At 45.8% G+C, this 27,495-nt stretch overlaps 1 protein-coding gene across 2 annotated transcripts in view; it reads right to left on the bottom strand.

The window, feature by feature from the left end:
• The window catches only part of LOC106608858 (sushi, von Willebrand factor type A, EGF and pentraxin domain-containing protein 1-like), a 132,132-nt gene that overhangs the window by 77,746 nt on the left and 26,891 nt on the right, over window positions 1–27,495 (bottom strand). For both annotated transcript variants that reach the window (XM_014207038.2, XM_014207037.2), the window contains exons 2-3: window positions 11,440–11,695; window positions 9,553–9,729 (exon numbers count right to left, since the gene is read on the bottom strand). In XM_014207038.2, the coding sequence (XP_014062513.2) occupies window positions 9,553–9,729; window positions 11,440–11,695 (433 nt within the window). The remainder of the gene's footprint in view (window positions 1–9,552; window positions 9,730–11,439; window positions 11,696–27,495) is intronic.

Genomic DNA, 27,495 nt, shown 5'->3' with positions numbered 1-27,495 from the left:
TGTGTTTCCTCTGTGCCAGTTCATCTTGTATGTTAGTCAAGTCAACCAGCGTGTTTTTCCCAGTACTCCGTTTGTGATTCTCTTTTTGATAGTCTTCCTGGTTCTGACCCCTGCCTGACTCTGGACTACTTTCCCGCCTGCCTGATCATCCTGCCTGCCCAGACCTTGATTCCGCCTGCCGTTCGGTACCTTTTGGACTCTGAACTGGTTTTGACCCTTTTGCCTGTCCACGACCATTCTCTTGCCTTACCCTATTGGATTAATAAATATTGTAAGACTCCAACCATCTGCCTCCTGTGTCTGCATCTGGGTCTCGCCTTGTGTCATGATAGATATAGAGCAACCTCTCTGCATAACTCTCAACCCAATAACTCAGCAAATAGGCTCTGTCTCTCTCAGGGGTGATGGCGCCAGTCCAGTCTGGCACCGCCCACCCATTGACTGCTAGGGGCATCAGCCCCCTCCACAACAACAGAGCCCCCCCCAAAAAAATCTCCTCCAGTCCTCACATAAATAACAACAGCAACAGAAACAAACACAAATCTAAACCTCCAACCCATCAATTTAAGAAATGAGGAGGCCCCCTCTTGACCCTCCAACTTCTAAGTATCCTCAGAGAATCTCAGGCATTCGCCAGGACGGTCTCTACTGCCAAAAAAGAAGAAAGGTTTTTGGACCGTCAAGCCGACGTTTGTTGAGCAACTTGTTGACTTTTGTCAGTTTTTTCTTTCTTTCTGTGGACGCGTTGCCATTGGTTGTTGGGGAGGGTGGGGGGAGGGGGTTAGCCTCATATTTAGGAAGATATCCTTCATGGTAACGTTTACATAACCTTAGCAGACACACGCACACACGCACACACACATCCATACAGGCAAACGCATACACACACACACACACACACACACACACACACACACACACACACACACACACACACAGCTGAAGAAGTGTGTGTAGGGTGTCGTCTGACAATGTAAACACGTGTATTGTATTGCTTCCTAAGGCAAGCTCTAGAACCCCATCTATCATATTACCTCTATAGTAGTTATTGTTTTTGTATGAATGGGCCATAGCAAATTGTGTATATGAATATAAGTCAAAACAGAAAAAGGGGTTTATGTTTGATCCCGGTAACATCAAAACTGACCTGAGTTCAGATTAGTTCAGAAATTGCTCAATATAAAAGACAAATGTTTGGTTTACGTTGGCTAACCAAACGCAAAGCAGGTCATTGGCAAGACATTGCTATTGGTGTTTGCCAGAATCTGGATTTTCAGATTTAGGAGGCCTCAAAAGTACAGCGGAAAATTTTGAGCGTTTTTTCACTTTATGTCTGGCTCAGGACTAGTCTACACCACTGAACTGAAGCTCACACTCTCCCAGTGGTTCTCTCTCTACGGACCGTAGCTCTGTTGCCGATCCTTCGTCTCTCCAAGCAACGCACTGACTCGCTGGATAAGGACAGGAGTACATCAATCAGCCAGAGTCCGGTGATTCTCTATGTATCGGGGCCGTTTCTGGACCCTGTCTGTCTCTGGAACCAATCGTCTTTCACCCTGAGATGGGGACCACTGTAGCTGTTGTCTGTCTGTTTGACCTGCCTGATCCACAACTCAGTGGGTGGCTGGGTGCGTCCCAATAGTAATTGGGCTAGTGGGAGATTACACCATCTTTTTTTTATTTTCTTTGAAGTCAGTGAAGGGGAGTGAACAAGTGCATACTTCAGGAAGAAGGAGAGATAACTGGGACATAACCTTTGAGATAGGGAACATTGTAGCTGTTGTCTGACACAAGACTCTGTGAGAATGCGGGGAGAGAAGAGCTGGAGAGAGTCGGATAATGAATGGACTGTTAGGGCTTCTCATGCATTCCTCTAGTCCCATACCAAACGCTTGTCCCGATCGCATTTACACTACATTATTAGTACTGCACACAGGAGACGGAACAGGGGGTTAGAGGAGAGGAGGGGGAGGAGAAGGTGGAGGAGGAGGACGATTGCAGCATTCATCCTCTTCCCTGGAATTCTCTATCCTTTCCAGCATATCCAAGATTCCTATCCTCTTTCTCGTTTTTGTCATTTTTATTCGAGCGTCTGATTTATGTGCACCTCGAGGCTTCCTCCTCCTGGAATCTCATCGGACCAGTCTGACGAGAGCAAATATTTACATTGTGAGCCTAGAGGAAGGAGCCCTCCCCCCCGTGAAGCGAGACGGAGTCCAGGGTTCACGGTAGACTCAAGCTGGCACACGTCACGCACACACACACACATGCTCACACACACACATGCTCACACATGCTCACACATGCTCACACATGCTCACACACACACACACACACACACACACACACACACACACACACACACACACACACGCACACACACGCACGCGCACACACGCACGCTCACACACACATGCTCACACACACGCTCACACACACACACACACACACTCACACACGCACGCTCACATGCTCACACACACACACACACACACACACACACACACACACACACACACACACACACACACACACACACACACACACACACACACACACACACACACACACACAACCCATCTTGGACATCGGAAGGGCTGGTAAATAATTTATAGTCATTTAGGGCAGCGATTCTCAGCTGGTGGGTTGTAACCCACATTTGGCTCATGGGAGATTTTGAATGGGAGGTTTTGATTATTTTTTAAAGATTTTTGGTCAATTTCTTTTTAAATGAAAAAATACCAGGTAGAAAGTGTGTAGAAATGATAATGAACCTACATTTTTTTTAAGTATTGAACTAATTTTCTTCAATCACAGTATGTTTAATATAGAGCAAATAGCAGCGCTATTTAGCAGGTTTGGTTGCTTTTGTGGACTTTTTAACATTCTTCATCAAGAATTCGGGCAACATTTTATTAATGACAATTAAAAAGGTGAGACTGTTGTTCCTTTTTCCTTTATAATTCCTACATTTACTATCAATATAGCTTAAAAAAAATGTATTCCAGATTGCATTTAGGCAACAACAAAAAAACGTGATGCGAATATTGGGTCGCGACTAAGACAAGCTGGTTCAATTTGGGTCCCAAGGCAAAACCAGTTGATAACCACTGATTTTAAGGAAGACGGATAAGCTAATCCCGGAGCTATAACTCTAACCTTGTACCTCACTACTCTCCCTCTCACTCTCTTTCTCTTTGTCTGTTTGCCCCTTTCATTTTTTTCTCTCACTCTTTTTCACCTTTCTCTCACCCCAAAAAGAGAGGAACAAAAGATCAGGCTGAAAATATACACGTTCAGCTTGTGCTACTGTAACACAGTCCAGGAGTCTTCCCCTCCTTCCCCCAGGCCTCCCAGGCTGTGATAGTCCAGCCAAGGTGAGAGGAAGAGAAAAAGAGATGTTGCACTGCATCCACCACACTCTCTCCTCACTGGTGTCTGGCTAGTCCTGATAACAGCCTTTGGTATGCACTAGGAATCCGCTCTGTGTCATGTAGCTGACTAGCCTGATCCGAGATCTGTTTGTGCTGTCTTACCAGCTTCTATGGTCATTGTCAAGACAGCACAAACATATCTGGGATCAGGCTAATAACTTAGCGGGTGGACAAGGAGGAAGGGGGGATCTATGGAAGCAACACAAAGTCCTATCTATGTCACTACATTCCAGACACTACATTCAAATCAAATAAAACTTTATTTGTCATACGCACCAAATACAACAAGTGTAGACATTACTGTGAAATGCTTACTTACAAGCCCTTAACCAACAGTGCGGTTCAAGAAGAGTTAAGAAAATATTGACCAAATAAACTAAAGTAAAAAATTATAAAAAGTAACACAATAAAATAACAATAACGAGGCTATATACAGGGGGTACCGGAACCGAGTCAACGTGCGTGGGAACAGGTTAATCGAGTTCATTTGTACACATAGGTAGAGGGGAAGTGACTATGCATAGATAATAAACAGTGAGTAGCAGCAGTGTACAAAACAAATGGGGGGGTGTCAATGAAAATAGTCATGTGGCCATTAGATTAATTGTTCAGCAGTCTTATGGCTTGGGAGTAGAAGCTGTTAAGGAGCCTTCTGGTCCTAGACTTGGCCCTCCGGTACCGCTTGCCGTGCAGTAGCAGAGAAAACAGTCTATGACTTGGGTGACTGGAGTCTTTGACAATTTTTGGGGCTTTCTTCTGACACCGCCTGTTACATTGGTCCTGGATGGCAGGATGCTTGGCCCCAGTGATGTACTGGGCCGTACGCACTACCCTCTGTTGCGCCTTATGGTCAGATGATGAGCAGTTGCTATACCAGGCGGTGATGCAACCAGTCAGGATGCTCTCGATGGTGCAGCTGTAGAACTTTTTGCGGATCTGGGGACCCATGCCAAATCTTTTCAGTCTCCTGAGGGGTAAAAGGTGTTGTCGTGCCCTCTTCACGACTGTCTTGGTGTGTTTGGACCATGATAGTTGGGGATGTGGACACCAAGGAACTTAAAACTCTCGACCCGCTCCACTACAGCCCCATCGATGTTAATGGGGGCCTGTTCGGCCCGCCTTTTCCTGTAGTCCACGATTAGCTCCTTTGTCTTGCTAACATTGAGTGAGAGGTTGTTGTCCTGGCACCACACTGCCAGGTCTCTGACCTCCTCCCTATAGGCTGTCTCATCGTTGTCGACCTACCACTGTTGTGTCTTCAACAAACTTAATGATGGTGTTGGAGTTGTGTTTGGCCACGCAGTCGTGAGTGAACAGGGAGTACAAGGAGGGGACTAAGTACACACCCCTGAGGGGTCCCAGTGTTGAGTATCAGTGTGGCGGATGTGTTGTTACCTACCCTTACCACCTGGGGGCGGCCCGTCAGGAAGTTCAGGATCCAGTTGCAGAGGGATGTGTTTAGTCCCAGGGTCCTTAGCTTAGTGATGAGCTTCGTGGGCACTATGGTGTTGAACACTAAGCTTAGTCAATGAACAGCATTCTCATATAGGTGTTCCTTTTGTCCATGTGGGAAAGGGCAGTGTGGAGTGCAATTGAGATTGTGTCATCTGTGGATCTGTTGGGGCGGTATGCGAATTGGAGTGGGTCTAGGGTATACAGGAGGATGCTGTTGATGTGAGCCATGACTAGCCTTTCAAAGCATTTCATGGCTACCGACGTGAGTGCTACAAGGCGGTAGTGATTTACCTTTGCTTCCTTGGGCACAGGGACTATGGTGATCTGTTTGAAACATGTATCAAATCACATTTTATTGGTCACATACACATGCTTAGCAGATGTTATTGTGAGTGTAGTGAAATGATTGTGCTTCTAGTTCTGACAGTGCAGTAATATCCAACAAGTAATCTAACAATTCCACAACAACTACCTAATACACACGAATCTAAGTAAAGGGATAAGATTATATACATATAAATATAATGGATGAGCGATGATCAAGTGGCGTAGGCAAGATGCAATAGATGTATAAAAATACAGTATACAGGATGAGTAATGCAAGATATGTAAACATTATTAAAGTGGCATTATTTAAGTGACTAGTGATCTGTTTGCTAAAGTGGCCAATTATTTCAAGTCTGTATGAGATAGAAGCAAGTCTCTCGGTCCCATCATTGATGCACCTGTACTGACCTCACCTTCTGGATGGTAGCGGGGTGAACAGGCAGTGGTTCGTAGGTATTACAGACTCGGTCAGGGAGAGGTTGAAAATGTCAGTGAAGACACTTGACAGTTGGTCCACACATGCTTTGAGTACACATCTTGGTAATCCGTCTGGCCCTGTGGCTTTGTGAATGTTCACCTGTTTAAAGGTCTTGCTCACATCAGCTACCGAGAACACTATCACACAGTCGTCCAGAACAGCTGGTGCTCTCATGCATGCTTCAGTGTTGCTTGCCGCGAAGTGAGCATAAAAGGCATTTAGCTCGTCTGGTAGGCTCACGTCACTGGGCAGCTCGCCTCTGGGTTTCCCTTTGTAGTTCGTAATAGTTTTCAAGCCCTGCCACATCCGACGAGCATCAGAGCTGGTGTAGTAGGATTCAATCTTAATCCTGTATTGACTCTTTGCTTGTTTGATGGTTCGTCCGAGGGCATAGCGGGATTTCTTATAAGCATCCGGATTAATGTCCCGCTCCTTGAAAGTGGCAGCTCTAGCCTTTAGCTCGATGCAGATGTTGCCTGTAATCCACGGCTTCTGGTTGGGATATGTACGTATGGTCACCGTGGGGATGACGTCGTCGATGCACTTATTGATGAAGCCGATGACTGAGGTGGTATGTTCCTCAATGCCGTTGGATGAATCCCGGAACATATTCCAGTATTTGCTAGCAAAACAGTCCTGTAGCGTAGCATCCACGTCATCTGACCACTTCTGTATTGAGCGAGTCACAGGTACTTCCTGCTTTAGTTTTTGCCAAATGGAGGTCAGGGGAGAGCTTTGTATGCTTCTCTGTGTATGGAGTAAAGGGGGTCTAGAGTTTTTTTTCCTCTCATTGCACATGTGACATGCTGGTAGATAGTGTGGTCTACAGCTTATCATAAGGTACTCAGGCGAGCAATACCAATACCGAGACTTATTTAATATTATACATTGAGCACCAGCTGTTATTGACAAATAGACACACCCCCCCCCACCTCTCATCTTACCAGACGTAGCTTTTCTGTTCTGCCTGTGCATGGAAAAATCCCGCCATCGCTATATTATCCGTGTCGTCGTTCAGCCACGACTCGGTGGAACAAAAGATATTACAGTTTTTAATGTCCCGTTGGTAGGATAATCTTGATCGTAGGTCATCAATTTTATTTTCCAATGATTGCATGTTGGCCAATAAAATGGATGGCAGTGGGAGTTTACTCGCTCGCCTACAAATTCTCAGAAGGCAGCCCGACCTCCGCCCCTTTTTTCTCCGTCTTTTCTTCACGCAAATGACTGAGGGCCTGTTCCCGGGAAAGCAGTATATCCTTCTCGTCGGACTCGTTAAAGGAAAAAGGTTCTTCCAGTTCGAGGTGAGTAATCACTGTTCTGATGTCCAAAAGTTATTTTTGGTTATAAGGGATGGTAGCAGCAACATTATGTACAAAATAAGTAAACAAATAAGTTACAAGCAACACACAAAAAATAACAAAATAGCACATGTAAAATGCCATCCTCTTCAGCGCCACTGAACATTCCATCTACAATATCAGGTCCCCAACCATCCACATACTCCAGTACTTCCAGTCTCCAGTCTAAAGTTTAGACAACACTATCTCTGCCAACAACAGCACAGTCCAGCGGTTCTGACACTGACTACCTACTTAGACCCCTGGCAACCCTAAAGCACAGACGCTACCCACAACTCCAACAACACCAATCGCTAGACCAAGCCTGTTGGTGTTTCGGAGACACCCAGAAACACAACACCAACATCAATATCAAATCCTGAGTTGTATGTCTGATGATGGCCAGTATGTGGGTCTGAATCATATACTGTGGGTGGCTGTTGTTTTTATCGTTCCGAAAGTCAATTTCAACAAAGGTTTGTATACAGTAGCACATTTATGTATAGAATATATCAGGTTTTATGCCTTGGGCATTTGAAAGTAATGGTAGAGATTTGTTATGGTCGTAGAGATTTGCCTGCCTATCGGCTAGACCAGGGATATTCAAATCTTACCACAGTACTGCTGGTTTTCTGTTCTACCTGATAATGAATTGCACCCACCTGGTGTCCCAGGTCTAAATCAGTCCCAGAATACAGAGGAAGTGGAACTGGCTTGGAGGTGCAGATTTTAATTTGAGACGGCTAGACAGACAGAGACAGGAAGCAGTGTGGTCTAGCTTAGCGTCACACGGCGTCTTCCTCCCTTAGAGCCTAGATGTCTGTCTGTCTGCTTACACACACACGCACACACCCACCCACACACAGTATGCTCTTTGCAATTAATTAAACCATGAAACAGCAATTAATAAGCAGACTGCCTTTCGTCTTGACATCTGATTGTGATTTGGGAGGAGTTCTCGTTGATGAACCTGATGGTCTCTCCTCTCAACATACTTCAGGGGCAGTGTTACATTTTTGTTCTAACCTAGCAGTAACAGCACAACTAATTCAACTAATCATCAAGCCCCCTCATTTGTTGAACCAGGTGTGCTAGTGCTGGGCTCGAACAAAACTGTGCACATTGTGCCAATAATGTGCACAAAATGGTCCCTGCAATCTAGAGAGACCCATAGAGAGAAAACAGCATTGATTGTTACCCATTTACTCCTGTGAAGAAGAGAAGATTGTTGGATAGTTTCGCTCCAATTAGAAAACGGGATAGTCATCTGATTTGCTACTGGCGCCTTCCCTGCCTCCCCTCTGGGTTACGGTTGATCGGTATCCAACAATGCTGATGGTTAATACAGCTGTCAGTCATCGTGTGGTCCGTTGTTTGTTTTTCGTTCTGCAGTCTTCTAACTCTCCAACAATGACAGAGCTTACTGACTGTGTTGTTCACTGAGGAGACAGTTGATCAAATCGTCGGCCCAGACGTGTTGTTGGGCTGCCTCAGACTAGACTGTCTTTCAACAAATGTCTTTGTAATGCCTGCTAATGTTCTCCTACATCTAATACAGATTCTGGAGAGATCAGACATGCTTACACAGGAGAGAATGAAAGAGGTTAGAATGTGTTAAGCTGGAAGCAACGTACATGTAACGTGTGTGTATGCTCAGCTGAGGATGGGGGCAGAGACACAGAGAGGGAGGGAGAGAGACAGAGAGGGTGGGGAGAGAGAGAGAGGGCGGAGAGAGAGAGAGGGTGGGAGAGAGACAGCGAGGGTGGAGAGAGAGAGAGAGGGAGGGAGAGAGACAGAGAGGGTGGAGAGAGAGAGGGAGGGAGAGAGAGAGAGAGTGTGGAGAGAGGGGGTGATAGAGAGAGAGGGGGGGTGAGAGAGAGGGGGGAGAGAGAGAGAAATAGAGAGAGAAGGGGGGCGGAGAGAGAGAGAGAGAGAGAGAGAGAGAGAGAGAGAGAGAGAGAGAGACCAGGCTTCTCTACACACTGACAGGTCTAGGGTCAACACACACACACGCGCACACACACACACACACACACACACACAACGAAACACACAGCCCAGGGTCAGCTCCTACACCTTGAGGAAATCCTGTATTTCTTGATCAGGATCTCAGTACAGACTGCCTACATGGCCTCCTTAGTGAATGAATGGCACTTGGACTATTTCACTTTCACTCACTGTGAGCTCACAGGCATCCTGGGGCCAAGTGGTCTGTTTTCACAGGTGAACTAGCCCAGGCTGAAACTCTCTGACATCACATAATAAGCTTCACCACCCTGTCTCAAACCAGCACGATGATGTCACTCTCCAAATTACCGGGTGATGTCCTTACTAATAAAGGTTCTTGAAACCACTGCACTCAGAAGGTGTGGTGTGTGGACTCAAATTATACCATTAGATGCATAGTAGAAGACTATAGTTTAAAGTGTATTTTATGCTTACTTATTCATTCAAGAGGCAACAAGAATAGAGTCAACATGGCTAACCTTACTGGGCCCATTCCCCTGTGTCCTCCTACCTGTGCATTCGTTCTGCAGCCCCTTGCCGTAGTGGCCCTTCTCACAAATACAGTCGTACTGGCCCGTGTGGGTGCCACACTTGCAGCTGGCCATGACGTCACAGCAGTCCGCTCCGGCCTCGCACAGGGACGAGCAGCGGGATAGGTCTTCCTGGATGTAGCTTCCTGTCGGCAGGTCTGAGGGGAGACAAAGGTCATAAACACAAAGTTCAAAGGTCACCAGAGGATATTAGCAACGTTTTTCTTTCATAAACCTTATTATCTTTTCCTTTTTAATTTGACATTTTACGAGATTGCAGTTCCGTTCCTCTTACACATCTTATAGTACTTATGATGAAGGAAAAGTTTGGGAGTCAGAGAGGGACCAAAATTATTTTAGGGGCACAGACAGATGACTGAGCTGGGGCTCAAACCTGTCAAGGGAACATGTGTGGTCTTTTCTATACAATTTGTGATATTAGAAGATAACCAATGAATTAAACCAAAGGGCCACTGGATGGGTCAGCACACTGGTGGGAGAAAACTGTTTTCTGAGTTATTTTACTGAAAACTATGGAGTCAATTACAATCCTGTAGATTACTGTAAATTGGCCTACTACTGTATAAAAATCTGTATTGCGTAATAGTAAAAATGTTATGTAGGCTACGCTAAGCCAGGGCTGGATAAACTTATCTGCCTCACTCATAAATAATAACAAAAGAAGCAGGATTGGCCGAGTGATTGTTCTTCCTGAGAAGTAGGAACATAACAAAGAGCATTGTGGGCCAGATGTTTGAGGATTGTGTTCGGTCAAGGGTTTGGGGTTGGCAGGGGTAAAGACCTGGGTTCAAATGTTTTAGCTACACTTAATTGAGCTTGCCTGGTGCAATGGAATCAATGGTATAGGGCTGGAGTGGAAACTATGGCTGAAACTGGGACTGGGGCTGAAAATATGGCTGAAACTGGGGCTGGGGCTGAAGATAAGACTGAAACTAGGACTGGGGCTGAAGATATGGCTGAAACTGGGACTGGAGCTGAAGCTATGGCTGAAACTGGGGCTGAAGATATGGCTGAAGCTGGGCCTGAAGCTGGGGCTGGAGATATGGCTGGAGCTGGGGCTATAGGGCTGAGGAACTGGTGTTTGGGTTGGGGTTGGCAGAGCCATGGAGCAGACTTGGAGAGGGAGAGTCAGTAAAACAGAGACACACAGCAGGGAGCCCTGATAACATGCACTGGCTGCCTTGGCTCACACTCCGACAACCTTATCCCAGAAGTGATTTACCACTGTCTAGTTTCTAATAGGCTGCGTCCTAAATGGAACACTGTTCACGGTTCGGCTCTTGCATGTTGTTGTTTTATGGTCCGATGCAACTGATGTCTGAGAAACGATGACTCCAGGACTATTTCTGGGTTCTGCTCTCTCGCATGGACTGTGGGAATGGAGAAGGTATTTTACCTCCTTTGTTATGGTGTTACGTGTTGGCTAGACACAGGAGAAATGTAAAAATACCTTCCCACTGGGCACAGACGTCAGTTTAACATTAGTTTTTATTTACATTTGGTTGAGTTGTCAGGTTAAAAGACGAAATTCCCTGAAGTTGATAACTTTTTGCAATTCCAATCTGTTTTCCACGTTGATTCAACGTCATCACATTGAATTTTGGGGTTTGAAATGACGTGGTAACAACGTTCGTTCAACCAGTTTTTGCCCAGTGGGTTAGTCACATGGGGCTACTGTAACCTTAGTTGAGAAAAATATATCCCACTCGATATTTCCTCGTGCTAGCCTGGGTACCAGTCTGTTTGTGCTATCATTCCATGTTTGTCATGACAAGGAATGACAAGGAGTGAAAAGATAGCACGAACAGACTGGTACCCAGGCTATTCAAGTGCCCCTTCCGCCTCACCTTCGTGCAGTGCACGGCGAGCCAGGGCCTCGAACTCTGCAAAGTTGTGTACTAGGTAGCAATGCTGGTCCTTAGGGTGTGAGGCCATGTCATGTAACTCTCTGATGTTCCCCTGCCAGATCCCCAGGGTGTAGATCTCCACCCCCTGATTCCTCAGAGCAGCTGCCACCGGGCGAGGGTCGCCCCCGTTGGAGTAGCCGTCCGTTATCAGGAAGATCACCTTGGTGGCATTGGCCCGCGAGTGACGCAGGATTTGCTGTGGGAGAATGAGAAGATTAGAAAATGAAGAGATTGGTCGAATTAATACAGGAATGAATGGTGGATTTGCTGTGGAAGAATGAGAGGATTGGAAGAATGAATTCAGGTGTGAATGAATGGTGGATTTGCTGTTGTTGAATGAGAGGATTTGAAGAATGAATTCTGGTGTGAATGAATAGTGGATTTGCTGTTGTTGAGTGAGAGGTTTTGAAGAATGAATACAGGTGTGAATGGATGGTGGATGTTGTTGGATCGTCATCAGGTACTGCATAGAGTGAAGTGAATACAGCAACTCCATGTCCATAGAAAATGCGTTCAGCCTTTACAGCAGCAGCCAGCTAACCACTAGAACATTAGAACAACCCTGTTATAGCAGAGTGGAGCTGCTGCAGACACACACATGGGTTCAAACACCATTCAAAATCATTTCAAGTACTTTATCTGTGTTTGATGGAGCTTGCCTGGCGAAATGGGACCAATAGAATAATCCCAAAAGTGTAAACGCTGCCCATCTGGCTTTTCTAGGTAGGTTAAAGCAAACCAAGTATTTTAATGATTTCGAATAGTATTTGAACCCAGGACAGGACTGCCTCTCTGATTCAGAGATGTTGGGTTAAATGCGGAAGACACATTTCAGTTGAATGCATTCAGTTGTACAACTGACTAGGTATCCCCCTTTCCCTTTCCTTTCCCTCAGACACATGGTCTGGTTCGCATGCACTAAGTTTAGCTGGAGTTTGCAACCAATCCCTGTACAATAAGGCAGGCCATTAAAGACACAGAGAAACATTATTTCCACTGCCCAGAAGTGAAATCCTGGAGAGAGAAAGAGTGTGAGAGACATCTGCTCTGCTGGTCTGTGTTGCTCTACTGTACTGTACACAACACGGCAAGCCAGGCCTGCTACAGTTGGTATGTTTATTTGGAATGAAATTCATTTAAATGCTATGGATGTGAGGAAAAGGGGAAAACAAGGACTATAAAGAAGATGGGGGAGTGAAAACAAGATGCCGTGAGTGTGAGACATTAATGGAGAGATGTTGGCATAAAGGGTAGTTCAATAAAATAAGTTCATATAATGGAGAGAGTGAGACAGAGAGTGAGGGAGAGATAATGGAGAGAGTGTGACAGAGAGTGAGGGAGAAATAATGGAGAGAGTGTGCCAGAGAGTGAGGGAGAGATAATGGAGAGAGTGAAAGTGAGAGGATTGGAGACATGGTTGTAAGGGCGTGACCAAGGAGAGAAGTAGAGAGAGGTAGAGAGAGAGAGTGGGAGGGAGAGAGAGAGAGAAAGAGAGAGAGAAAAGAGAGAGAGAGGAGAGAGAGAGAAAAAAGAGAGAGAGAGAGAGAGTGGGAGGGAGAGAGAGAGAGAAAAGAGAGAGAGAGAGGAGAGAGAGAAAAAAGAGAGAGAGAGAGAGGGAGAGGGAGAGAAAGAAAATAAAGAAAGGAAGAGGAAGCTGGTGCTCTGTTCTTTATTGTCTAATTGGCTGCACTTCAAGCATCTCCGGCGGGGTAAAGTAATTACAGAGGTCGTGAAGCGAGGGAAGGAAGGATGGAGAGATGGAGGACAGAGAAGGGGAGGGAGGAAAAGCCTGGCTTCTCTGATCCTCTCTTCAAAGTCACCAGAGAGGCACCCTGGTTCTCATCTCAGCCTTCCAGGCCTCTCTGCCGCCCGCTCCCAGCTGTCAGTGCACCCAGGCAGGCTGATTCGCTACGGTGAGTGGCCTCGCTGATTCTCCCTCCCTGGTTCTCCCCTGGACCTAAACTGTCTGCTGTTCACCAAACCACAGTGACGTCATTGTGGCCTGCGCCCCGGATGGGGTGGAGTAGAGGAGAGAGAGAGGTGACTGAGAGAGAAGTGTGTGTTTTGGAGTGTTTTAGGGTATTTTATGGGGTGCTCAAAGGTCTGTGGGGTTGCAAGGGTTTGTGGTGGGGTGTGAGACGACGGCTGGTGGCTGGTGGTGAGCAGGGGGGTGACACAGCTGGGTGTTTATTTATTTATTTTATTTCACCTTTATTTAACCAGGTAGGCCAGTTGAGAACAAGTTCTTATTTACAACTGCGACCTGGCCAAGATAAAGCAAAGCAGTGCGACAAAACAAAAATATAGAGTTACACATAAACAAACGTACAGTCAATAACACAAAATAAAATACAAAAAGAAAGATCTATGTGCAGTGTATGCAGATGTAGAAGAGTAGGGAGGTAGGCAATAAATAGGCCCTAGAGGCGAAAATAATTACAATTTAGCATTAATACTGGAGTGATATATGTGCAGATGTTGATGTGCAAGTAGAGATACTGGGGTGCAAAAGAGCAAGAGGGTGAAGTTAGAGAGGGAGATATAAGACTCCAGCTTCAGAGATTTTTGCAATTCGTTCCAGTCATTGGCAGCAGAGAACTGGAAGGAAAGACAGCCAAAGGAAGTGTTGGCTTTGGGGATGACCAGTGCAATATACCTGCTGGAGCGCGTGCTGCGGGTGGGTGTTGCTATGGTGACCTGTGAGCTGAGATAAGGCGGGGCTTTACCTAGCAAAGACTTATAGATGACCTGGAGCCAGTGGGTTTGGCGACGAATATGTAGTAAGGGCCAGCCAACGAGCGCAGACAGGTCGCAGTGGTGGGTAGTATATGGGGCTTTGGTGACAAAATGGATGGCACTGTGATAGACTACATCCAGTCTGCTGAGTAGAGGGTTGGGGGCTATTTTGTAAATGACATCGCCAAAGTCAAGGATCGGTAGAATAGTCAGTTTTACGAGGGTATGTTTGGCGGCATGAGTGAAGGAGGCTTTGTTGCGAAATAGGAAGCCGATTCTAGATTTAATTTTGGATTGGAGATGCTTAATGTGAGTCTGGAAGGAGAGTTTACAGTCTAACCAGACACCTAGGTATTTGTAGTTGTCCACATATTCTAGGTCAGAACCGTCCAGAGTAGTGATGCTGGTCGGGAGGGAGGGTACGGGCAGCAATCGGTTGAAGAGCATGCACTTAGTTTTGTGTGCGTATGTATAAATCGTATATATAGCTACACACACACACGTGCTGCTACACACACACGCACGGACACACGTACCCACACACACCTGTTCTTCTATCACTTATAAAACATAGGTTAGAATTTTTCGTCATGAATCTTGTTCTAAAGGCAACTCTGCAGAGTGGTCACTAGCTGGCACAGCCACAAAGTCATAAAATCTGACCTTAACCTTAACCACACTGCTAACCTTAATGCCTAACTCTAACCTTAAATTCATTGTTTTTCATAGATATTTACAATATAGCCAATTTTGACTTTGCAGCTGGCCTATCTCAGGGGAAATCGCTCAGTTCTGCCTCCAGGACACAACTTGTGACAATAAACATCAACCTGCATATAAAACAGTTGTGGGCCTCACTAATTGTAGGATTTGGCAGCTCGCAAGCGAAACACTCCTTTTAGCATGACGCCTTGGTGTGTGTGTGTGTGTGTGTGTGTGTGTGTGTGTGTGTGTGTGTGTGTGTGTGTGTGTGTGTGTGTGTGTGTGTGTGTGGGTGGGTGTAGATAATAGTACTCAACCAACACTATGAGCTTTGAGTGAACCTATGTGCGGTCGGAACCTTTTGATACTGTACAGAGTACATCTCATGCATTTCCTCAGTCCTACTGTGAGATACATCCATCCAAGAAAGATAGAAAGCAGCAACAATAGGATAACGTACAGTTGAAGTCGGAAGTTTACATACACTTAGGTTGGAGTCATTAAAACTTGTTTTTCAACCACTCCACAAATGTCTTGTTAACAAACTATAGTTTTGGCAAGTCGGTTAGGACATATACTTTGTGCATGACACAAGTCATTTTTCCAACAATTGTTTACAGACAGATTATTTCACTTATAATTCAATGTATTACAATTCCAGTGGGTCAGAAGTTTACATACGCTAAATTGACTTAAACAGCTTGGAAAATTCCAGAAAATTATGTCATGGCTTTAGAAGCTTCTGATAAGCTAATTGACATAATTTGAGTCAACTGGAGGTGTACCTGTGGATGTATTTCAAGGCCTACCTTCAAACTCAGTGCCTCTTTGCTTGACATCATGGGGAACTCTAAATAAATCAGCCAAGACCTTGAATTGGAGACCTCCACAAGTCTGGTTCATCCTTGGGAGCAATTTCCAAACGCCTGAAGGTACCACGTTCATCATACCGCTCAGGAAGGAGACGCATTCTGTCGCCTACAGATGAACGTACTTTGGTGCGAAAAGTGCAAATCAATCCCAGAACAACAGCAAAGGACCTTGTGAAGATGCTGGACGAAACAGGTACAAAAGTATCTATATCCACAGTAAAACGGGTCCTATATCGATATAACCTGAAAGGCCGCTCAGCAAGGAAGAAGCCATTGCTGACTACGGTTTGCCCACCGCACATGGAGACAAAGATCATACTTTTTGGAGAAATGTTCTCTGGTCTGATGAAACAAAAATAGAACTGTTTGGCCATAATGACCATCGTTGTATTCGGAGGAAAAAGGGGGAGGCTTCCATGCCAAAGAACACCATCCCAACCGTGAAGCACGGGGGTGGCAGCATCATGTTGTGGGGGTGCTTTGCTGTCCTTGAAGCAACATCAAGATATCAGTCAGGAAGTTAAAGCTTGATCGCAAAATGGGTCTTACAAATGGACAATGACCCCAAGCACACATCCAAAGTTGTGGCAAAATGGCTTAAAGACAACAGAGTCAAGGTATTGGAGTGGCCATCACAAAGCCCTGACCTCAATCCCATAGAAAATTTGTGGGCACAACTGAAAAAGTGTGTCCCAGCAAGGAGGCCTACAAACCTGACTCAGTTACACCAGCTCTGTCAGGAGGAATGAGCCAAAATTCACCCAACTTATTGTGGGAAGCTTGTGGAAGGCTACCCGAAACGTTTGACCCTGTCACGCCCTGACCTGAGAGAGCCGTTTTTCTCTGTTTGGTTAGGTCAGGGTGTGACATGGGGTGGGCATTCTATGTGCCATATTTCTATGTTTTTTTTCTTTGATTGGCCTAGTATGGTTGCCAATCAGAGGCAGCTGTCTATCGTTGTCTCTGATTGGGAATCATACTTAGGCAGCCCCTTTTTCCCTCCTTCAGTGTGGGATCTTGTTTTTGTCAGCTCAGTAAGCCTGCAGAACGTGATGATCGTTTTTTCTTTGTTTGTTATTTTGTTTTAGTGTTCTGAGTTACAATAAATATAAATATGAGCATGGACCAGTGGACTATTGAGGAGATAAGGATGAGTATATCCAAGGCTTTGGAGGATTTAGGGGCAGGAGAAAAGCGCCTCCCATGGGAACAGGTGGAGGCAGCGAGAGCACGGCAACAAGGGAAGCACGAGAGGCAGCCCCCCCCAAAGAAAATTGGGGGGGGGCACACGGGGAGATTGGCAGAGTCAGGTTGGAGACCTTAGCCAACTCCTCCTGCTTACCGTGAGGTGCGTGTCACCAGTCTGGTGCCACCTGTGCCAGCCCCACGCATCAGGTCTCTAGTCCGCCTGCCCAGTCCGGTGTGTCCTGTTCCTGCACCTCGCACTCGCTCTGAGGTGCGTGTTACCAGTCTGGCACCACCTGTGCCAGCCCCACGCATCAGGCCTCCAGTGTGTCTTCCCAGTCCAGAGCTTCCGGCGGCAGTTCCCAGTCCACAGCTTCTGGCGACGTCCCCCAGTCCGGAGCCTCCAGCGACATTCCCCAGTCCGGTGAGACCTGTTCCGGCTCCACGTAAGAAGCCTCCAGTGATGATCCATGGTCTGACGCCTCCAGTGATGATCCATGGCACAAAGCCTGTAGGGATGATCCATGGCCCGGAGCCTGTAAGGATAATCCATGGCAAGAAGCCTGTAGGGATGATCCATGGCCCGGAGCCTGTAGGGATGATCCATGGCACAAAGCCTCCAGTGGTGATCCATGGCGCGGAGCCTGCAGTGATGATCCATGGCATGGAGCCTGCAGCAACGGTCCCCAGTCCGGAACCTCCTGAGACGGTCCGCAGTCCGGAACCTCCTGAGACGGTCCGCAGTCCGGAACCTCCTGAGACGGTCCCCAGTCCGGAACCTCCTGAGACGGTCCCCAGTCCGGAACCTCCTGAGACAGTCCCCAGTCCGGAACCTCCTGAGACGGTCCCCAATCCGGAACCTCCAGTGACGTTCCCCAGTCCAGAGTCTTCAACGACGGCCTGCAGCCCAGAGCCTCCGGCGGCGGCCTGCAGCCCAGAGCCTCCGGCAATGATCTGCGGCCCGGTTCATCCAGCGACGATCCACGGTCCAGAGCTTCCGGCGATGATCCACGGTCTGGTTCCTCCGGCGACACAAAAGCAGAGGGATCAGCCGGCGGAGCGGGGGCTACGCCCCGAACCAAAGCCGCCACCATAGGTAGATGCCCACCCGGGCCCTCCCCTATAGGTTCAGGCGGCCTGCAGCCCAGAGCCTCCGGCGGCGGTCTGCAGCCCAGAGCCTCCAGCAATGATCTGCGGCCCGGTTCATCCAGCGACGATCCACGGTTCAGAGCTTCCGGCGATGATCCACGGTCTGGTTCCTCTGGCAACACAAAAGCAGAGGGATCAGCGGGCGGAGCGGGGCCTACGCCCCGAGCCAGAGCCGCCACCATAGGTAGATGCCCACCGGACCTTCCCCTATAGGTTCAGGTTTGCGGCCGGGAGTCCGCACCTTTGGGGGGGTACTGTCACGCCCTGACCTGAGAGAGACGTTTTGTTTCTCTATTTTGGTTAGGTCAGGGTGTGATTTGTGTGGGCGTTCGAGATTTGTAGTTCTTTGTGGTATTCTATGTTTTCTATTTCTATGTGGGTAGGTTCTAGTTTTGTATTTCTATGTTGGTTTGTTTGGGATGATCTCCAATTGGAGGCAGCTGGTCCTCGTTCTCTCTAATTGGAGATCATTCTTAAGTAGGGTTTTTCCCACCTGGGTTTGTGGGAGATTAATTTTGAGTAGTGTCTGTTTCACCTCTGCGTCACGGTTTGTTGTTTTTTTGTCATTCAAGTTTATTTATGTATTCCATAGTTTCACAGTATAAATCAAATGTGGAACGACACACACGCTGCACTTTGGTCCGCTCCTTCCTACGACAACCGTGACAGACCTAAATTAAACAATTTAAAGGCAATGCTACCAAATACTAATTGAGTGTATGTAAACTTCTGACCCATTGGGAATGTGATGAAAGAAATAAAAGCTGAAATAAATCATTCTCTCTACTATTATTCTGACATTTCACATTCTTAAAATAAAGTGGTGATCCTAACTGACCTAAAACAGGGAATTTTTACTAGGATTAAATGTCAGGAATTGTGAAAAACTGAGTTTAAATGTATTTGGCTAAGGTGTATGTAAACTTCAACTGTAAGTGTGTCTGTATTTGTTGCTTAGATTTCTGTCAAAGCTTTAGAGAGAGAAAGAGACAAGGGGAGTACCAGCTGCTCAGCAGGCTCTGCTCACACTTACAGTCCCTGTTGTTCCATAAGGTGTATTTTTACCTTTTTTTTATTTATCTGATTCTACTGCTTGCATTAGTTACCTGATGTGGAATAGAGTTCCAAGTAGTCATGACTGTCTGCCTCCCATATTCTGTTCTAGACTTGAGGACTCTTACACTAGCCCAAGCCAATGGCATGTACCAGATGTTCAGCAGGCTCTGCTCACACTTACTGGTCTGAGGCCAAACCACACGACTAACAACATTGGATACTTTATGGAACACAAGGCCTTCACTATCTCACCCTGGAATATCCAAGGCCTGAGGTCATCTGACTTTGGCCTAAAGAGCAGGAACCTGGACTTCACCAAAGAAATCAGAAATAGAGACATTGTCATCCGACAAGAAACATGGTATAGAGGAGACGGACCCACTGGTTGCCCTCGAGGTTACAGAGAGCTGATAGTCCCATCCATCAAACTACCAGGTGTGAAGCAGGGAAGGGACTCAGGGGATATGCTAATTTGGTATAGAGCAGACCTAACTCACTCTGTTAAATTAATCAAAACAGGAACATTTTACATTTGGCTAGAAATTCAAAAGGAAATTATCTTAACAGAGAAAAATATCCCCCCACTAGAATCCCCATACTTTAATGAAGACAGCTTCTTCCTCCTGGAGGGGGAAATCAATCATTTCCGGGCCCAGGGAAATGTCTGTGGCGACCTAAATACCAGAACTGGACAAACACCTGACACCTTCAGCACAGAGGGGGACAAATACCTACCTGGAGGTGACAGCATTCCCTCCCCCATATGCCCCCCTAGACACAACTATGACAACATAACCAACAAAAACAGGTCACAACTCCTACAGCTCTGTTGCACGCTGGGTATGCACATAGTCAACGGTAGGCTTAGAGGGGACTCCTATGCTCCTATGGTAGGTATACCTATAGCTCATCTCTTGGCAGTAATACTGTAGAATACTTTATCACTGACCTCAACCCAGAGTCTCTCAGAGCGTTCACAGTCAGCCCACTGACACCCCTATCAGATCACAGCAAAATTACAGTCTAATTGTGTCACGCCCTGATCTGTATCACCGGTCCTTGTGCTTGTCTCCACCCCCCTCCAGGTGTCGCCCATCTTCCTCATTATCCCCTGGGTACTTATACCTGTGTTCTCTGTTTGTCTGGGCCAGTTCGTCTTGTTTGTCACGTCACCCAGCATTTTTTCTCAGCTCCTGCTTTTCCCCAGTCTCTCTTTTTCTCGCCCTCCTGGTTTTGACCCTTGCCTGTCCTGACTTTGAGCCCGCCTGCCTGACCACTCTGCCTGACTTGACCCTGAGCCTGCCTGCCATCCTGTAACTTTGCCTCTACTCTGGATTATTGACCCCTGCCTGCCTTGACCTGTCGTTTGCCTGCGACTGTTGCTGTAATAAACATTGTTACTTCAACACAGTCTGCATTTCGGTCTTACCTGAAACGTGATAGTACAAATTGGCCGGGGCCACTTTGCTTCCGCAGCACCGACCGGTATCCGGTTAAGCCGGATGCGCTGGCACGCCGCTATAGCCCCGCGGCTATCCCCCCTGTAAGCCGAGACCTTTCCCCTATGCTCCAAAATCATTAGCCCCTCCGCCGTTTGTCTTCTGTTGCCCCGTACCCTCCGTATACTTCCTATTTTTCACGTGTCTAGATGTAAACGTGATATCTTGAACAGAGCAATATTCAATCATGAGGCATCAAAGCCAAAGGAAGTGAATAATATTAAGAAATGCTATAGATGGAAGGACAGTAGTGTGGAAACCTACCAAAAAACAATTAGGCAACAACAAATTCAATCCCTTTCAGACAATATTGGATAAATGTTCCACTGTAATAGTGAAGGTGTAACTTGGCAGTAGAAAATCTAAACAGAATATTTGACCTCTCAGCTTCCCTATCAAATCAAAACATTTCTAACAGAAAACCGGACAAAATTAATAACAATGACATAATGGTTTGTTGAAGAATGCAAAAACCTAAGAAAGAAATTGAGAAACCTATCCAACCAAAAACATAGAGACCCAGAAAACCTGAGCCTACGCCTTCACTATGGTGAATCACTAAAACAATACAGAAATACACTACGGAAAAGAAGGAACAGCACGTCAGAAATCAGCTCAATGTAATTGAAGAATCTATAGACTCTAACCACTTCTGGGAAAATTGGAAAACATGAAACAAAACAACAACACGAAGAGTTATCTATCCAAAATGGAGATGTATGGGTAAACCACTTCTCCAATCTTTTTGGTCCTATAGCAAAGAACAAATAGCAAAAACATATACATGGTCAATACAAATCTTAGAATCAACTATTACAGACTACCAGAACCCACTGGATTCTCCAATTACATTGAATGAACTACAGGACAAAATACAAACCCTCCATCCTAAAAAGGACCGTGGTGTTGATGGTATCCTCAATGAAATTATAAAATATACAGACCACAAATTCCAATTGGCTATACTTAAACTCTTTAACATCATCCTTAGCTCTCGCATCTTCCCCAATATTTGGAACAAAGGACTGATCACCCCAATCCACAAAAGTGTAGACAAATTTGACCCCAATAACTACCATGGGATATGTGTCAACAGCAACCCTGGGAAAACAATGTACTGAGCAAATGTCAAATTGGCTTTTTACCAAATTACCGTACGACAGACCACGTATTCACCCTGCAAACCCTAATTGACAAACAAACAAACCCAAACAAAGGCAAACTCTTCTCATGCTTTGTTGATTTCAAAAAAGCTTTTGACTCAATTTGGCATGAGGATCTGCTATACAAATTGATGGAAAGTGGTGTTGGGGGAAAAACATACAACATTATAAAATCCATGTACACAAACAACAAGTGTGCGTTCAAAATTGGCAAAAAACACACATTTCTTACCACAGGGCTGTGGGGTGAGACAGGGATGCAGCTTAAGCTCCACCCTTTTCAACATATATGTCAACGAATTGGCGAGGACGCTAGAACAGTCTGCAGCACCCAGCCTCACCCTATGAGAATCTGAAGTCAAATGTCTACTGTTTGCTGATGATCTGGTGCTTCTGTCCCCAACCAAGGAGGGCCTACAGCAGCACCAAGATCTTCTGCACAGATTCTGTCAGACCTGGGCCCTGACAGTAAATCTCAATAAGACAAAAATAATGGTGTTCCAAAAAAGGTCCATTTGCCAGGATCACAAATACAAATTCCATCTAGACACCGTTGCCCTAGAGCACACGAAAAACGATACATACTTCAGCCTAAACATCAGCACCACAAGTAACTTCCGCAAAGCTGTGAACGAGCTGAGCGACAAGGCAAGAAGGGCCTTCAAAAGGAACATAACATAACATACCAATTAGGATCTGGCTAAAAATGCTTGAATCAGTTATAGAATCCATTGTCCTTTATGGTTGTGAGGTCTGGGGTCCGCTCATCAACCAAGAATTCACAAAATGGGACAAACACCAAATTGAGACTCTGCATGCAGAATTCTGCAACAATATCCCCAGTGTACAATGTAAAACACCAAATAATACATGCAGAGCAGAATTACGCTGACACCTGCCAATTATCAAAATCCAGAAAAGAGCCATTAAATTCTACAACCACCTAAAAGGAAGTGATAACCAAACCTTCCATAACAAAGCCATCACCTACAGACAGATTAACCTGGAGAAGAGTCACCTAAGCAAGCAGGTCCTGGGGCTCTGTTCACAAACACAAACAGACCCAACAGAGCCCCTGGACAACAACATAATTAGACCCAACCAAATCATGAGAAAACAAAAATGGATTGACACATTGGAAAGAATTTACAAAAAATTTGGCAAACTAGAATGCTATTTCGCCCTAAACAGAAAGTACACAGAGGCAGAATACCTGACCACTGTGACTGACCCAAAATTAAGGAAATCTTTGACTATGTAAAGACTCAGTGAGCATAGCCTTGCTATTGAGAGAGGCCGCTATAGGCAGACCTGGCTCTCAAGGGAAGACAGGCTATGTCTCCACTGCCCACAAAATGAGGAGAAACTGAGCTGCACCTCCTGCCAAATGTATGACCATATTAGAGACACATATTTCCCTCAGATTACACAGACCCACAAAGAATTTGAAAACAAACCACATTTTGATAAACTCCCATATCTACTGGGTGAAATACCACAGTGTGCAATCACAGCAGCAAGATTTGTGACCTGTTGCCACAAGAAAAGGGCAACCAGTGAGGAAAAACAGCATTGAAAATGCAGCCTATATTTATGTTTATTTATTTTCCCTTTGTACTTGAACTATTTGCACATCATTACAACACTGTATTTGACATAATATGACATTTTGGAATGTCTTTATTCTTTTGGAACTTTTGTGTGGTGTTTACTGCACATTTTTTATTGTTTATTTCACCTTTGTTTATTATCTATTTCACTTGCTTTGGCAATGTAAACATATGTTTCCCATCAATCAATCAAATGTATTTATAAAGCCGTTTTTTACCTCAGCCAATGTCACAAAGTGCTGTACAGAAACCCCAGCCTAAAACCCCAAACAGCAAGCAACGTAGATGTAGAAGCATGCCAATAAACCCCTTAAGTTGAATTGAGAGAGAGAGAGATAGATAGTAGAGATTCCAAAGACTCTGGAGAATAATGTGTGTAAGGAAACTGCATTCCAAAACGCCTCACACACTTTGGCAAGCGAGCAAAGTGGAGAGATGAGAAGAGTGATCCATATGTGCAGAGCTGCTGGTGGAGATATTCTCACACACACACACACACACACACACACACACACACACACACACACACACACACACACACACACACACACACACACACACACACACACACACACACACACACTCATTAAAACAGCAATGGTAGAGGTGGGAATAGCAACCGCAGTGGTGCATCTAAGGTGAACAGATTGCTGCATTGACTTGAGTGAGGCACATTGTTGGAGATATTACAAGGGACTGATGCAAGACTGATGCCAGACGAACAAAAGATATTGCCGGGAGGTTCTAACACCTTATGCCATCATGGTGCCAATGTCCTCAAGCCACTCATCAAATCAAAAGGATCTATATGCCTGGCAGTAGTCCAGAATATTAACTAAGACCCCCCCCCCCATCGCTCTCCATCCCCTGACCGCCCAGTGTCTTTGATCAAAGGCTCCGGCACACCTGGCTCTATACGATCTTGTCACAGGCGTCGATGAAAGGTGACCAAAACGCAGCGGGTATAGTGCTCATCTTCGTAGTTTATTAAAGAGAGTGAACACTTAAACGAAAACAACAAACCGACAATCAACCGTACTGCAAGGTACACGGACTATACAGAGAGCAACCACCCACAAAAACACAGGAAAAACAGGCTGCCTAAGTATGGCTTCCAATCAGAGACAACGAAAGACACCTGCCTCTGATTGGAAGCCATACCTGGCCACACATAGAAAAAGAAAACTAGAACATATCCCCTGGAAACAAACAAACCCCAAAACACACAGAAACAACACCCCCTGCCACGCCCTGACCATACTACCATGACAAATGACCCTTTTACTGGTCAGGACGTGACAGATCTGTGGTTAATCCCATCTCTTGTTATTTTTCTGCTCCTGTGGCTGTGGCCACATGCTTACAAGCTTCTTTAGACTAGTGTTGAGATGCACCCAAGGAAGTAAGGATGTCTGCCTGATGCAGGCTGGGAGTTCTGTTCAGCACACCCGAAGGAACATTCTCTTGGGGTCACTGAGGTAAAATGGGAGGACGAATTACTGAGAGAGAAACAGAAAAGAAGTCTTCCTATCATTTGTTTATGCCTCTTTCTCCAAAGGAAAATCTTTATTTTGATGCATTCCAGAGTGGATAAAAAATGCAAACCAACTGCATCCGTTTGGAAAGCTGCTCTCTGCTCTCCCCACCCCTCGGTTGGAAGTCGAGAGTGTTTGTTTTGACATGGTATCTGTTCTTGGCTAGGGTGGCCAGAATAACAACAACAACAACCCAGAGCCAATCAAAACACTACACCCCCTTAACGGATGCTAGTAGACTCAACTTTGCCACCATTGAGAAATATCTCATAAGTGTTTGTCTTTCAGTTGAGCTTTAGTGTTCACAAAGTATATTCTGTAAGATAACATTCAATCTTTATTAATCCCCCTAACATGTTTTTCTATGGTAGACATGATAGCTTCCTCTCTGTCTCAACACTTACTAGACAGGGGAATGGTTATGTTCGGGTGGTCGATTAAAACTATTTCACCATCAAACTACAGTTTTTTCTGTATATATATGTAGATAGGGAAGCACAAGTGTTTTCTTTATTGACTTATTAATTTCCCTTCATGCATTGTTTCTCTGATGCCCTACCCACAACAGATAGCCTCCTTGGGCTTCTGCCACAACATCATTTTTGGGTCCCCTCGTTTGCCACATCACTGACTGTATCCTGCTAATTACCTCCATATGTGTGGTGCCCTCATTTTAAAAAACGTCTACCTTCTCAAACACAGGAATTAGAGCGTAGCCTAACTCCCTCGTTGAGGAGAGGAACCCTGTTCAGTGTAACTCCTTTCCAATGACAGTTACAGACACAAGGTAGAAAGCGGCCATCAACTCAAAGACATTGCCTGCGTATAAAGGGACCCCATTCCCTCTATAGTGCACTACTTTTGACCAGTGGTGCACTATAGACCTATAGGAAATAAGGTGTCATAGGTCTCTAGTCACAAGTAGTGAAGTGCACTATATAAGGAATAGGTTGCCATTTGGGACGCAGCCCTTGTCAGTCTGACACTCTACAGTGGCACATAGCGAAAAGCTAACCCCATTCTAATTGTATGAGCAAATCCCTATGGAGCGCTGCCTGTAGAGATCTGTCCGTCACCACTATACAGTAAAGTGTTTAACTGTCCAGGCCAGCAACAGTGAGAGATGGAGAGTTGAGTGGAGAGCGGACACACACTCATTACCAGAGACAGTGGAGCGAAGTAAAAGATAGGTATACAGGGAGTACAGGAGGAGACTGAAGACCCACCCTTGTGGGGCCCCCGTGTTGAGGATTAGAGGTGAAGGTTATGTTTCCTACCTTCACCACTTGGGATCAGCCCGTCAGGAAGTCTAGGACCCAGTTGCACAGGGAGGAGTTCAGTCCCAGGGCCGTGAGCATTGTGGTGAGCTTAGAGGGCACTATGGTGTTGAAGGCTGTGCTGTAGTCGATAAACGTGGATCTGTCAGAGCGGTAGGAGAATTGGAGAGGGTCGAGTGTGTCGGGGAGGTTAGGAGGTGATATGGTCTTTGATTAGCCTCTCAAAGCACTTGATGATGACGGAAGTGAGTGCTACGGGTCGGAAATCCTTCACTTCAGTGACTTTCCCTTCCTTGAGCACGGGGATGATAATGGACAACTTGAAGCAGGAGGGGATAACGGCCTGAGCTAGAGAGAAATGTAAAATGTCCGAAAACACATCAGCTAGCTGGTCTGCACATGCTCTGAGGGCACGGCTAGGGATGCCATCTGGGTTGTTAGTCTGAGATGCCGTCTTCCCCTGTAGTGTGGTCTCAATCAACTCCAGAGGGCCGTCCGGGTGAGGGCCGTCCGTGCTGGCATTCACCTCCAGCCAAAGTCCCAGCGATCCAAAGCCTCACTTCCCAAAGGCAACAGAGAGGGCCTGCAGACAGATAAGACCTCTGTAATGGACTGGATAGATCAGGACTGAGACTTTAGGATCCACTTGGATCTTCTGCACCCACTGAGTTAGGCTTAAGTGCCTTCTCTCTCTCTCTCTCTCTCTCTCTCTCTCTCTCTCTCTCTCTCTCTCTCTCTCTCTCTCTCTCTCTCTCTCTCTGTCTGTCTGTCTGTTGTATTGAGTACCTTAAGGGGACAAACGCACCTGGAGACAAATCAAAATCAAATCAAATTGTATTTGTCACATGCCCCGAATACAACAGGTTCAGGTGTACACCTTACTATGAAATACTTACTTACAAGCCCTTCACCAACGATGCAGTTCAAGAAATAGAGTTACAAAAATATTTACTAAGTAAAATAAAGTCAAAAATAAAATAAAAAGTAACACAATAAAATAACAATAACGAGGCTATATACAGGGGGTACCGAGTCAATGTACAGGTTATTCGAGGTAATTTGTACATGTAGGTATGGGTAAAGGGACTATGCATAGATAATAAACAATGACTAGCAGCAGTGTAAAAACAAAGGGGGGGGGTGGCTATTTGATTAATTGTTCAGCTGTCTTATGGCTTGGGGTTAGAAGCTGTTAAGGAGCCTTTTGGACCT

Source organism: Salmo salar, chromosome ssa07, assembly GCF_905237065.1.
Source record: "Salmo salar chromosome ssa07, Ssal_v3.1, whole genome shotgun sequence".
Lineage (NCBI taxonomy): Eukaryota > Metazoa > Chordata > Actinopteri > Salmoniformes > Salmonidae > Salmo > Salmo salar.
This window is presented reverse-complemented; position numbering and strand designations above follow the sequence as displayed.